The 14,615-nt window shown below is 39.2% G+C and overlaps 2 protein-coding genes across 8 annotated transcripts in view; both read right to left on the bottom strand.

Annotated features, from left to right (window-relative positions):
- Positions 1-10,442, bottom strand: part of runx1t1 (RUNX1 partner transcriptional co-repressor 1) — a 125,020-nt gene extending 114,578 nt beyond the window's left edge. For all 6 annotated transcript variants that reach the window (XM_058047892.1, XM_058047895.1, XM_058047897.1 and 3 more), the window contains exons 1-2: positions 10,384-10,442; positions 9,094-9,179 (exon numbers count right to left, since the gene is read on the bottom strand). The gene's annotated coding sequence lies outside the window, so the exon portion shown is untranslated. The remainder of the gene's footprint in view (positions 1-9,093; positions 9,180-10,383) is intronic.
- triqk (triple QxxK/R motif containing) overlaps positions 1-14,615 on the bottom strand; it is an 83,696-nt gene that overhangs the window by 2,962 nt on the left and 66,119 nt on the right. Inside the window, exons 1-3 of one of the 2 annotated variants that reach the window (XM_058047901.1) lie at positions 14,097-14,264; positions 10,384-10,470; positions 9,094-9,179 (exon numbers count right to left, since the gene is read on the bottom strand). In XM_058047901.1, the coding sequence (XP_057903884.1) occupies positions 9,094-9,179; positions 10,384-10,444 (147 nt within the window). In that variant the 5' untranslated portion in view covers positions 10,445-10,470; positions 14,097-14,264. Of the gene's footprint in view, positions 1-9,093; positions 9,180-10,383; positions 10,471-14,096; positions 14,265-14,615 lie in introns of those variants that run through there. The other variant, XM_058047902.1, reaches the window with a different exon arrangement.

The raw sequence follows: 14,615 nt of genomic DNA, 5'->3' as shown, positions 1-14,615 counted from the left end.
TATTAGCATTGGTATGAATATTAGCCTTGGTATGAATATTAGCAGGGCGGCACGGTGGTCTAGGAGTTAGCGCGCAGACCTCACAGCTAGGAGACCAGGGTTCAATTCCACCCTCGGGCATCTCTGTCTGGAGTTAGCATGTTCTCCCCAAAAACATGCTAGGTTAATTAGCCACTCCAAATTGTCCATAGGTATGAATGTGAGTGTGAATGGTTGTTTGTCTATATGTGCCCTGTGATTGGCTGGCAACCAGTCTAGGGTGTACCCCGCCTTACGCCCGAAGACAGCTGGGATAGGCTCCAGCATCCCCCGCATGAGGAAAAGCGGTAGAAAATGAATGAATGAATGAATATTAGCATTACTATAAATACTAGCATTGGAATTAATATTAGCATTGGTATGAATATTAGCCTTGGTATGAATATTAGCATTGGTATGAATATTAGCATTGGTATAAATATTAGCATTGGTATGAATAGTAGCATTACTATAAATATTAGCATTGGTATGAATATTAGAATTGGTATAAATATTAGCCTTAGTATGAATATTAGCATTGGTATGGTGATTAGCATTGGTATGAATATTAGCATTGGTATGAATATTAGCCTTGGTATGAATATTAGCCTTGGTATCAATAGTAGCATCACTATAAATATTAGCATTGTATGAATATTAGCATTGATATAAATATTAGCCTTAGTATGAATATTAGCATTTGCATGAATATTAGCATTGGAATGAAAATTAGCATTGGTATGAATAGTAGAATTACTATAAATATTAGAATTGGTATGAATTATGAATATTAGCATTGGTATGTATAGTAGCATTACTATAAATATTAGCATTGGTATGATTATTAGCATTGGTATGATTATTAGCCTTAGTATGATTATTAGCATTGGTATGAATATTAGGATTGGTATGAATATTAGCATTGGTATGAACATTAGCATTGGTATGAATATTAGCATTGATATGAAAATTAGCATTGATATGAATATTAGCATTAGTATGAATATTAGCATTGGTATGTACGTATATTAGCATTGGTATAAGTATTAGCATTGGTATGATAATTAGCATTGGTATGAATATTAGCATTGGTATAAATATTAGCCTTAGTATGAATATTAGCATTGGTATGGTGATTAGCATTGGCGTGAATATTAGCATTGGCATGAATATTAGCATTGGCATGAATATTAGCATTGGCATGATATTAGCATTGGCATGAATATTAGCATTGGTATGAATGAAAGCTTGGATTGTGTCAAGTGCAGCAAAAGAAGATGAAAGTTGGTGTCCTATTTCGGTGTTGAATGGGTTAATTGTGGCTGGCAGATGAAGGAGCAGCAGTGGAGTTGAAAAGTGGATGTTTGGAGAGCTCGTTCATTAAGCACACAACAATCTTCATCAGCTGGAGTTTCATTAGGGCCACTCCGATGCTCCACTTTGGATTTTTTTTGTTCTTTAGGCTGGCAGAGGAAGTCATTAGCAAAGAAACTTTGTCATCAGCAATGGAGAGCTCGCTTGGAGGGTTTAAGAGTGCGGCTGATTGGAGGAAATGTGGGACGCGGCGGCGGCAGCCGTACATTTTGTTCCACTTTTAACGTTGAAATGCTTCAAAGGTAAACCACTGTTGATATCAATATATTTATGCTATTAATATATATATGATATTCATTCATTTTCTACCTCACGAGGATCGCGGGGTGCTGGAGCCTATCCCAGCTGTCTTTTGGTCGAGAGGCGGGGTACACCCTAGACTGGTGGCCAGCCAATCACAGGGCACATATAGACAAACAACCATTCACACTCACATTCATACCTATGGACAATTTGGAATCAGTCAATATTAGCTTTGGTATTAATATTAGCATTAGTATGAATATTAGCATTACTATAAATATTAGCATTGTTATGAATATTAGCACTAATATGAATCTTAACATTGGTATGAATATTAGCATTGGCATGAATACTAGCATTGGTATGAACATTAGTCTAAATATGAATATTAGCATTGGTATAAATATTAGCCTTGGTATGAATATTAGCATTAGTATCAATAGTAGCATTACTATAAATATTAGCATTGGAATGAATATTAGCATTGGTATGAATAGTAGCCTAAATATGAATATTAGCATTGGTATAATTAGCATTGGTATCAATAGTGGAATTACTATTAATATATATATGATATTGATTCATTTTCTACCTCACGAGGGTCGCGGGGTGCTGAAGCCTATCCCAGCTGTCTTTCGGTCGAGAGGCGAGGTACACCCTGGACTGGTGGCCAGCCAATCACAGGGCACATATAGACAAACAACCATTCACACTCACATTCATACCTATGGACAATTTGGAGTGGACAATTAACCTAGCATGTTTTTGGAATGTGGGAGGAAAGCGGAGTACCCGAAGAAAACGCATGTTTCCTAGCTGTGTGGTCTGCGCGTCAACCACTCGTCCACCGTGCAGCCCCTCTATAGCAACAGTAGTTTACTTATTTCTACACATACAAATGATCAAAAACGGAAAAAAGATGAAAAAATATATATTTTTAAAATATTAACAGTAATTTACTTATTTTTACACTTAAAACTTTTGGGGGAAAAAACACCCAAAAGATAAAATATTAACAGTGGTTGACGTATTTTTACACTCAAAAAGTATACAAAAAGAGAAAAACAACTATAAGGAAAAGATAACAAAAAAGTAAGAGAAATAAAAATTCATTTTTAATTAAATTAATTAAAAAATATATTTTTTAAATTAAAATATTAAAAAAATATTTTTTTAAATTAAACATTTTTATTAAATTAATTAAAAAATAAATTTTAATAAAATTAATTTAAAATTTTATTTATTAATAAAAAATGTTACTTATTTTTACACTTGTAAAGACCCTGAAAACTAAAGCCTAAAGTTGTATTAAATTATTTTTTACACCTAATCCATTTCAATCTTTTTATATCATCATATTATTTTCATCACACTAGACATTTCACACTTCATATTTTCTATAAACAGTGGTTGACTTACTCCCTGTTAGCTGCGGATAACTTATTTTTACACTTGCATTATACATTAAAAACTGCTTACATCATTCACAATTATTTTCTGTAACTAATGAGGATAACAGAAGCACAAAGACAAGCAGGATCAAGTGAGACGGGGATTCCAGTATGGCCCCAGTACGGCCCCAGTATGGAACAGGTACGTATGATGCGAGCATGAATGAGAAAAGAATGAAATCCAGCGGCGTCGTGGGGGTTGCAGCCTATTAAAAGGACGCCACGGCGAGCATGAACGCTATCATCAGCCGCTCTGCTCCTCATTAGCCGCAGCTACATTTATCTCCATCCTCCAAACAGCCTTGCTTTAATTGGAAAACTTTTACATTTCACACTTTTACTTTCAACTTCATCAACATGTTTTACTTTTTTTTTTTTTTTTTTTTTGCGTCTGGGGAGGGAAAAGACGACAGGAGAGGTTTTGGGGGGGGTGAAAGCACTCGAACACCTGCACTTGATTGAGATCATTGTTTTGGAGGAGAGCAGCCCACTGCGTCCACTCACACAGAGTGATACTCGGCATGCTGGGAGACGTGTCTCCGTCACCGTGGCGACGAGGAGGCCGAGCAGACACCACGTCGTCCGGGGGCCCGCCTTGTCGCTGCTTCTCCCGGTGGCGTTTGTGTGTACAATTCCCGACGGATAGTTAGGTCAACCTGATATTCCTTAAACCATAACTGACTGGAACATTCCGAGAGGAATGAAGAGGATGAAGGAGACAAAAAAAAGCTCAAATTTCCTGACATTGAAGTCTTCCCGAAACATGTCAGCACAGTCTGATGGCAGCTGTTACCATGGTAACCAACCTACAGCCCTGCCATGTGTTTATGAGCCGCAGCCTACAGGTAGCTATTGTATATATATATATATATATATATATATATATATATGTGGCCATCCAAATGTATTTACTGCAAAAAAAATAACACAAGTCAAAGATCCTCTATATAACACGAGTCCACTGCTGTTTTTGAAAATCTACAAAAAAAAACGCGAGTCAAAGATCCTCGTAACAAGTAACAAGTTTGCATCGTTTTTGAAAATACACCACAAAAATTAATGCCAAAGATCCTCTATATGACTAGAGTCCACTGCTGTTTTTGAACATCTACAAAAAAAAAATCACTTGTCAAAGATCCTTTATATGACGAGAGTCCACTGCTGTTTTTGAACATCTACAAAAAAATCAAAGATCCTCTATATAACAAGAGTCCACTGTTGTTTTTGAAAAGCTACGAAAAAACCTGAGTCAAAGATCCTCTAAATGACAAGCGTGCATCGTTTTTGGAAAATCTACGAAAAAACCCGAGTCAAAGATCCTCTAAATGACAAACGTGCATCGTTTTTGGAAAATATACCACAAAAATGAATGCCAAAGATCCTCTATATGACAAGAGTCCACTGCTGTTTTCGAAAATCTACTAAAAAAACGCAAGTCAAAGATCGTCTAAATGACAAGCTTGCATCGTTTTTGAAAATACACCAAAAAAATGAATGTCAAAGATCCTTTATATGACGAGAGTCCACTGCTGTTTTTGAACATCTACAAAAAAATCAAAGATCCTCTATATAACAAGAGTCCACTGTTGTTTTTGAAAAGCTACGAAAAAACCTGAGTCAAAGATCCTCTAAATGACAAGCGTGCATCGTTTTTGGAAAATCTACGAAAAAACCCGAGTCAAAGATCCTCTAAATGACAAACGTGCATCGTTTTTGGAAAATATACCACAAAAATGAATGCCAAAGATCCTCTATATGACAAGAGTCCACTGCTGTTTTCGAAAATCTACTAAAAAAACGCAAGTCAAAGATCCTCTAAATGACAAGCTTGCATCGTTTTTGAAAATACACCAAAAAAATGAATGTCAAAGATCCTTTATATGACGAGAGTCCACTGCTGTTTTTGAACATCTACAAAAAAATCAAAGATCCTCTATATGACAAGAGTGCATTGCTGTTTTTGAAAATCTACGAAAAAAACAGAGTCAAAGATCCTCTAAATGACAAGCGTGCATCGTTTTTGGAAAATACACCACAAAAATGAATACCAAAGATCCTCTATATGACAAGAGTGCATTGCTGTTTTTGATTCATCTACAAAAAACACTTGTCAAAGATCCTCTATATGACAAGAGTCCACTGTTTTTGAACATCTACAAAAAAATCACTTGTCAAAGATCCTCTATATGACCAGAGTGCACTGCTGTTTTTGAAAATCTACTGCAAAAAAAACCAAAACACTCATCAAAGATCCTTTATATGACAAGCGTGTGTTGTTTTTAAAAATCTACTCCAAAAAGCGCTGCTCAAAGATCCTCTATGCGACGTGGATGCTACTACTTCCTCTTCTCCTACCCCTCGCCGTGCCAACTTGTCCAGACGGGCCCGCTAGCAGCCCAGCCGCCAGACAGTCTGTCCTGGCAGCTGCCGCCTCCTCGTGCCGCTACGTCGGCACGTCGGCTCTGCTGAGGGAGGACAGATGCGTCCCACAAGAGGAGAAGAAGAAGAAGATGAGGAGGAGAAGGAGGAGTGGAGACGCTGGGGTGAGGAGCAAAGGAGGACACCTTTGGCGGCCAGCTGTGACGAGACGAGAAGATGACGCAGGGATGGAAAGGAGATACAGGAGGAGACGAGGAGATGAGAAAGGAGGCAAAAAGGAGTGGCCAATTAACCTAGCATGTTTTTGGAATGTGGGAGGAAAGCGGAGTAAAACCCACGTCTCCTAGCTGTGTGGTCTGCACGGCAACCACTCAACCACCGTGCAGCCCCGATATATCAACAGTGGTTTACTTATTTCTACACTTACAAATGATCAAAAACGGAAAAAATGGTGAAAAAATATATATTTTTAAATATTAACAGTAATTTGGAGTGGCCAAATAACCTAGCATGTTTTTGGAATGTGGGAATCAAACCCACGTCTTCCCGATCTCCTAACTGTGTGGCTTACATGCTAACCATTCGGCATGTTTGTGTATTTGTTTGTACACCTTTTGAGTATTAAGTTGCAGTGTGATGAATCGAGTGCTGTTAGCAAAGTGTTTGTTCTCACTATGACATTCCCACCCGCATTCCTACCTATGGACAATTTGGAGTCACCAATTAACCGAGCATGTTTTTGGAATGTGGGAGGAAATACCGGAGTACCCGGAGAAAACCCACGCATGCACGGGGAGAACCTGGCCTACATGCTAACCGTTCGGCATGTTTGGGGCATGTTTGTGTATTTGTTTATACACCTTTTGAGTTTTAGGTTGCAGTGTGATGAATCGAGTGCTATGAGCAAAGTGTTTGTTGTCAGTATGACATTCACACTCACATTCATACCTATGGACAATTTGGAGTGGCTAATTAACCTAGCATGTTTTTTGGAATGTGGGAGGAAATACCGGAGTACCCGAAGAAAACCCACGCATGCACGGGGAGAACATGCAAAACTCCACAATGAGAATCGAACCCACGTCTTCCCGATCTCCTAACTGTGTGGCCTTACATGCTAACCGTTCGGCATGTTTGGGGCATGTTTGTGTATTTGTTTATACACCTTTTGAGTATTAAGTTGCAGTGTGATGAATCGAGTGCTGTTAGCAAAGTGTTTGTTCTCACTATGACATTCCCACCCGCATTCCTACCTATGGACAATTTGGAGTGGCTAATTAACCTAGCATGTTTTTGGAATGTGGGAGGAAACCGGAGTACCCGGAGAAAACCCACGCATGCACGGGGAGAACACGCAAAACTCCACAATGAGAATCGAACCCACGTCTTCCCGATCTCCTAAGTGTGTGGCCTACATGCTAGCCTACATGCATGTTTGTGTATTTGTTTATACACCTTTTGAGTATTAAGTTGCAGTGTGATGAATCGAGTGCTGTTAGCAAAGTGTTTGTTCTCAGTATGACATTCACACTCACAGGGAGAACATGCAAACTCCACACAGACATGGCCGAGGGTGGAATTGAACGCGCTAACCACTCGACCGCCGTGCAGCCCCAGAACATCGTATATTAACAAACAATATTAAAAAGGTTTTTCCATGCCAAAAAAAAAAAAAAAAAAAAAACGGAAATAAAAAGCGGCCATAATATCTTCGTCCCTGAGGTATTTTTAATCCGACCCCTCGTCTTGCTCATTGAATTATTCATGAGCAATATCAATATTTCAAGACGGCGACTAATGTAATTGGATTAAAGACGTGCTTAATGAGGCTGCGTGCGTCGCCGTCTCGGAGACGAATATTTTAAGACATGACCGTTTCGCGGGCGGTGCTCCATCTTGGGGAAGAACGAGCAGAAAGTTTAATGGGGGACGCCGACCCATGACTCCCAGTACAGTGTAACTACATGTGCTGGTATTTGTGTAATATACTGGGATGCAATGGTGGACGGGTTGGATGTCAACATCCACCTGATTGGATTGTACAAATTTAACAACTTAGCCATTTTGTCTAGTTTATCTAGTTTGTCTTGTTCTGGACTTCCCCGGAATTAGACCTGGGAATAATCCGCAGGCCCATCACGATCACATGTTGTGATCCATGTCATTAATGGTGTTTTTTTTACCTGCTCAATGATCAATTCTGTCCATTAGCCATTAGCTGTCGGCTATTACTGTTCGTTGTTTTGGTGGAGATGTCAGCACACTCGGCTGCGTGGTGTCCGAGTGGTTAGCATGTATGCCACCATGATTCCACCCTCGGCCATCTCTGTGTGGAGTTTGCATGTTCTCCCCGTGCATGCGTGGGTTTTTTTTCCGGGTACTCCGGTTTTTCCTCCCACATTCCAAAAACATGCTACGTTAATTGGCATAGGTATGAATGTGAGTGTGAATGGTTGTTTGTCTATATGTGCCCTGTGATTGGCTGGCCACCAGTCCAGCTGGGATAAGCTCCAGCATAAGAGTCTTGAACCAGTCATGATGTGCTATATATATATATCACTATATTGACACTTACTATGGTACCCATTATGGCATTGGATACTCATATCACCTTGTACTTTCAGGTACAGGACAAAAAAAATAAAAATTTAAAAAATAATAAATAAATAAAACAAACTTAAATTATATTAGGAAAGCAGGAAGTGAACAAATGTAACAGTTACTGATTATAAAAAGTACCAGATGGAGGGGTAGGATTTAATAAGCTTTGCTTCTTCCTACTCCTTTCGGACATGTGGAACTGGGAACTGATTATGGGATGCATTCAATTGTAATCTGATGCATGTTCAAATGAAATAAAACCATTACCATTACCCCACCCTAGTGAGGATAAGCGGCATAGAAAATAGATAGAAGTCAGAACACTCTTCTAGACATATGATGTACTTTTCTCTGAACTCATTTGCTACCAAAGACGTATTTATCCGTTTTTTTCAACACGACCACTCTCTCCCAAAGACATCTTTTATACATCGTTCAGGCACAAAGAGGTGATGATGCAACTCCACAATAGAAGAGATTACGTTTGAAGTTTTAAGCCGACAAAATGACCACAAGGTGGCAGAAATGCATTTTATAAGAACTTGGCATCCATCTCTCCCATGATCCATCAGTGAAAGTTATGCTTGTGATGTATCTTTCCACAAAAAGTTGCTTTTTTTCCCTTTTTTGTCGGGAACTGATATTTGGCTGAAACTTACCTTGCTTTTGTTCTACTGCTGATTATTAAAGAATGCACAAATGTAGAAACTAAGTTTTTTTTCCTGATAAAAGATGAGAGTCGAATCTTTTGGTATTTAGCATGTCTGTACAACAATGTCTGGACACGATATTCTGTGTGCCTTGAAAAATCTGTTAAATCATGTAAAATATCCGGTATGGAGAGGAACGGCTTTGGAAAAATGGCTGGCATTGAATAAGTTAATATTATGAACTTTAATAATATTTTGTCTTTATTCTTGTAAAATTACTGCTCTCTTTATACATTTTTGCAGTTGTTTTTTTAATAGTTTTCTTGTTTAATTGCTTTTTTAGAATGTGTGGGACAAGTGTGGGAGTGGGGACTCACCCTGAATCCAGAGGAGTTCTTCTTGGCTTCAGCTTTGAGTCGCGTGGCCTTCAAGACTGACTTAGTCTTCTTGTAGTCCTGCTTACCTGCAAACACATTTTGTAAAAATGAGATTAATATATTAAACATTACGGCTTTTTCTTGTTACATCATTTCTTTTAGGACTTTTCATAATATTAACTAAAATTATCTGAAAATGAATTTTTTCCTCTACATTGTGCTATTTTTTCTCATAATCTGACTTTTTCCTAATCATATTTGGACGTTAATCCCTTTAAAATGGCATCCGTTTTTCCACTTTTGCTGTTTTTTTTAACTAAAAACTTTCTTACTGTAAATAATTTTTTTTCTAATAATATTTTGACTTTATTCCCATAATATTATACATATTTCATCAAACATATTTTTTTAAAAAAAGCTTTTTTGTTTTCTTTGTTTTTCATGTTGCATCTTTTTTTAAAAAAGATATTTAATATTTCAATTTTAACCTACAAAAATTAGATTAATTCATTCATTCTCATAAATTGGGCCATTTTGTCATTATAATACAACTTTTTTTCTCGCAATATTTTGACTTAAATCTTGTGAAATTACAGCTGTGTTTTTTTATTTCCAACAAAACTTTCGTACTGTAATTTTTCATCTCATAATATTTACACTTTATTCCCATAATATTATACATTTTCTATCCATGCTAATCTTTCCAAAATGACAACTGTATTTTGTTTTCTTTATTTTTCACAATATTATCAACACACATTTTTGTTTAATATTTCAACTCTTTCAATGTCATAATATTTCAATTTATTCTCATAAAATTGTCTTAGTGTTTTGGTTTTAATATCCAATTATGTCAACTTTCTTCTTGTAAATTTTCTTCTCGTAACTATGACATTCTTCCCAGAATATAATGTTTCCCCAACCTAATTTTTAAAAATTAGAACTCTGTTGTTGTCGTTGCTTTTCATTCATTATCCTATAATTTAAAAAAACGAACAAAATTAAAATATTTCAAATTAATGCACCTATCTTTTTTATTTGTCGCATAATATTACACTGTTATCCTTTTTTTCTCTTAATATTTTGACTTTATGGTAAAATTATTGCTGATTTTTTCCCATTTATAAATTAAATTTTTATAAATTTGCGGTGGGCCAATTAAAAAAAAACATTTGTGGGCCGCATATGGTCCCTGGGCCGCACTTTGGACACCACCGCTTTTAACCCACAATTATGGGGTAGCATTCCACCCGTGTCATTGACCGATTGAGTAAAAGTGCTTCCACGTACCAATTTGCTTCCTGTACTGATCAACTGGTAGTTTGGTGGCGCTGGCATCCTTCCTCCCCATTCTGCTCCCTCAGCCTGAAAGGGGTCCTAAAAGTAAATAAATGCATGTGTGATGTCAGCAAAGATGGATGTGGCTCACTTTCTGCCGCCTGCGCGGGAGAGAGTGGATTTGTGTCGCTTCCCAATCATATGGTGAGAAAACAGACAGATGGCTCATCTTCCTCATGCATCTGCTCGCTGGGATTTCATCCATTCTCTCGCCGCCTTCCATCTCATCCAGTCTGACGCCATATTTGCCTTCACACCGTGAGCTCGCTTTCATTACCCTGACAGGGTAAAAATACACAGTAGCGGCCTCTAATTAGCCACGTGTGACCGTGTCAGCATCAGAGTTGTTTTTTTTTTAAGTGTTTTTTTCTTCCCACTCCACATCCTCGTGGCTAATGTTGCTCGAAAGTCAAGACACGCTTCCCAACATTCCAATCGATAGCGTAGCCTTTGGCTCAAAATAGTGGAAAAAGCAAATGTGAGCTTGTGACCTTTTCCCTTTAACTGACAGGTACATACTCCGCAAATCAAGGTCTACAAGGTCTAGACCTGCACCTGTCAGAAAAACACCCTTTTTCATTCAAACCTCCCTACCGCGATGGGCAAGACCAAAGAGCTGGTAGTATCTGAGATTATCAACCTGCATAATACCGCAACAGATTTCTCATCTCTACACATTCCGTGGACAAAAGACACCTGTCACACAAACGCACTCTTCCGTTCAAACCTATCCACCACCTTGGGAAAGACCAAAGAACTGCTGTGGAAAGAATATGCCACTGCCTGCACAAGCACGTGCACAAGCCTGGAACGGATTGTCGATCCAAACACATTTTGTACTGTAGACAAAAGACACATGTCACACAAACGCTCTCTTCCATTCAAACCTCTCCACCACCATTGGCAAGACCAAAGAGCTGGTAGTATCTCAGATTGTCAACCTGCATAATACCGCAACAGATTTCTCATCTCTACACATTCCGTGGACAAAAGACACCTGTCACACAAACGCACACTTCTGTTTAAACCTCTCCACCACCATGGGCAAGACCAAAGAACTGCTGTGGAAGAAGATGCCATTGTAGACCTGCACAAGCCTGGAACGGATTGCCAATCCAAACACATTATGTACTGTAGACAAAAGACACCTGTCACACAAATGCTCTCTTCCGTTCAAACCTCTCCACCACCATGGGCAAGACCAAAGAGCTGGTAGTATCTGACATTATCAACCTGCATAATACCGCAACAGATTTCTCATCTCTACACATTCCGTGGACAAAAGACACCTGTCACACAAACGCACACTTCTGTTTAAACCTCTCCACCACCATGAGCAAGACCAAAGAACTGCTGTGGAAGACGATGCCATTGTAGACTTGCACAAGCCTGGAACGGATTGACGATCCAAACACATTATGTACTATAGACAAAAGACACATGTCACACAAACGCACTCCTCCGTTCAAACCTCTCCACCACCGTGAGCAAGACCAAAGAATCTCATTGTAGACCTGCACAAGCCTGGAACAGACTGCCAATCTAAACACATTATGTACTGTAGACGAAAGACACCTGCTCACACAAATGCTCTCTTCCATTCAAACCTCCCAACCACCGTGGGCAAGACCAAAGAGCTGTAGACGTCGCTCAGATTGTAAACCTGCACAAGACTGGAATATATTTCTTATCTCAATCCATTCTGTGGATAAAAGACACCTGTCACACAAATGCTCTCTTCCATTCAAACCTCCCCACCACCATGGGAAAGACCAAAGAGCTGTAGAAGTATCTTAGATTGTAAACCTGCACAAGACTGGAACAGATTTCTTATCTCAACTCATTCTGTGGATAAAAGACACCTGTCACATAAACGCTCTCTTTCGTTCAAATCTCTCCATCACCATGGGCAAGACCAAAGAGCTGTAGAAGTATCTCAGATTGTAAAACTGCACAAGACTGGAACAGATTTATTATCTCAACCCATTCTGTGGCTAAAAGACACCTTTCACATAAACGCTCACTTCCATTCAAATCTCTCCATCACCATGGGCAAGACCAAAGAGCTGTAAACGTATCTCAGATTGTAAACCTGCACAAGGTTGGAACATATTTCTTATCTCAATCCATTCTGTGGATAAAAGACACCCGTCACATAAACGCTTTCTTCCGGTCAAACCTCTCCATCACCATGGGCAAGACCAAAGAGCTGTAGAAGTATCTCAGATTGTAAACCTGCACAAGGTTGGAACAGTTTTCTTTTCTCAACCCATTCTGTGGATAAAAGACACCTGTCACACAAATGCTCTCTTCAATTCAAACCTCCCCACCACCATGGGCAAGACCAAAGAGCTGTAGAAGTATCTCAGATTGTAAACCTGCACAAGACTGGAACAGATTTCTCATCTCAACCCATTCTGTGGATAAAAGACACCTTTCACAGAAACGCTCGCTTCCGTTCAAATTTCTCCATCACTATGGGCAAGACCAAAGAGCTATAGAAGTATCTCAGATTGTAAACTTGCACAAGACTGGAACAGATTTCTTATCTCAACCCATTCTGTAGATAAAAGACACCTTTCACAGAAACGCTCACTTCCGTTCAAATTTCTCCATCACTATGGGCAAGACCAAAGAGCTGTAGAAGTATCTCAGATTGTAAAACTGCACAAGACAAGACTGGAACAGATTTCTCATCTCAACCCATTCTGTGGATAAAAGACACCTTTCACATAAACGCTCGCTTCCATTCAAATCTCTCCATCACCATGGGCAAGACCAAAGAGCTGTAAATGTATCTCAGATTGTAAACCTGCACAAGGTTGGAACATATTTCTTATCTCAATCCATTCTGTGGATAAAAGACACCCGTCACATAAACGCTTTCTTCCGGTCAAACCTCTCCATCACCATGGGCAAGACCAAAGAGTTGTGGAAGTATCTCAGATTGTAAACCTGCACAAGACTGGACCCGTTTTGTGGATAAAAGACACCCATCACATAAATGCTTGCTTCCGTTCAAATCTCTCCATCACCATGGGCAAGACCAAAGAGCTGTGGAAGTATATTAGGTTGTAGACCTACACAAACCAGGAATTGACTCCCAATCTCAATTCATTGTGTGGACAAAAGACTACGGGCAAGACCAAAGAGCTGTGGCAGATGGTAGACCTACGTGAGGGTGAACTGGACTAATGTAGGGGGCCAAAACCCAAAGCCTACTTTAGGAGGTGGGCCAAACTGGACTCAGTGATTTGACAATGATGGAACCATTTTTGCTGGGAGGTTGTTTCTCTGCTCAGGGTACAGGAAGTCATCACAGCATTGATGAACACGGCCATGTACCATAGGATCTTGGATAAAAACCTCCTGAAGATGGGCCATGTGTGGGTCTTTTAGCATGACAACAACCCACAAAAGACTGCCATAGAAATCATAGACTTGCTGAACAACTGTGCGACAAAAATGTCTTCCCATAAATAATAATAATACAGATTGATTGATTGACATCGTAGCCAAACTGCGGAACGTACCGCTAATTACTTTATTGGATGCTTGACTTCCTGCTCTGTGCATCCCTCACACAGCTGTTAATCACCATCATTTCAAATGAAACACTCCAGTGGAGTTTTCCGTTTATCCAATAAATTCGCGGTTATACTTACACTCTTCGTGTTTGTTGTTTGTTTCAAAGAAAGTAGATGGTGCGGGTAAAAAGCGGCGAGGACTTCCCAGCGAAGAAAACGAGTTTTATTGTACTTTGCTCTTTAATTTTTCCGCCCACGGCCAGCGTAGCGCTACTTCCGGGTTCCACGTAAACAACAGTTTCGTCCAATCAGAAACAAGAAATAGCTGCCGTGTCCACCAATCGCCCGGTTTTGGGGGCTGTGCGGAGTTGTAGCCATTATTTTAGCTTTTAAGCCAAGTTACTGTAAATAATGGAGTAAATATTAAAAGTAGATGATGTGACAAAGACTTATCAGCGAAGAGAAAATACAGTTTTATTGTACTTTGCTCTGAAACGCCCCCAACGCTAGCTTAGCGGGTTTCCGCTAAGCAGTGGTTATGTCCAATCAGAAACAAGATTGCTGTCATGTCTACCAATTGCAGGATTGGGGGCAGTACGGAGTTGGAGGCATTATCTTAGCTTTTAAGCCAAGTTACTGTAAATAATGGAGTAAATA

Source organism: Doryrhamphus excisus, chromosome 14, assembly GCF_030265055.1.
Source record: "Doryrhamphus excisus isolate RoL2022-K1 chromosome 14, RoL_Dexc_1.0, whole genome shotgun sequence".
In the NCBI taxonomy this organism is placed as follows: Eukaryota; Metazoa; Chordata; class Actinopteri; order Syngnathiformes; family Syngnathidae; genus Doryrhamphus; species Doryrhamphus excisus.
Note: the sequence above shows the minus strand (reverse complement) of the source record. Positions and strands in the feature narration are given on the sequence as shown.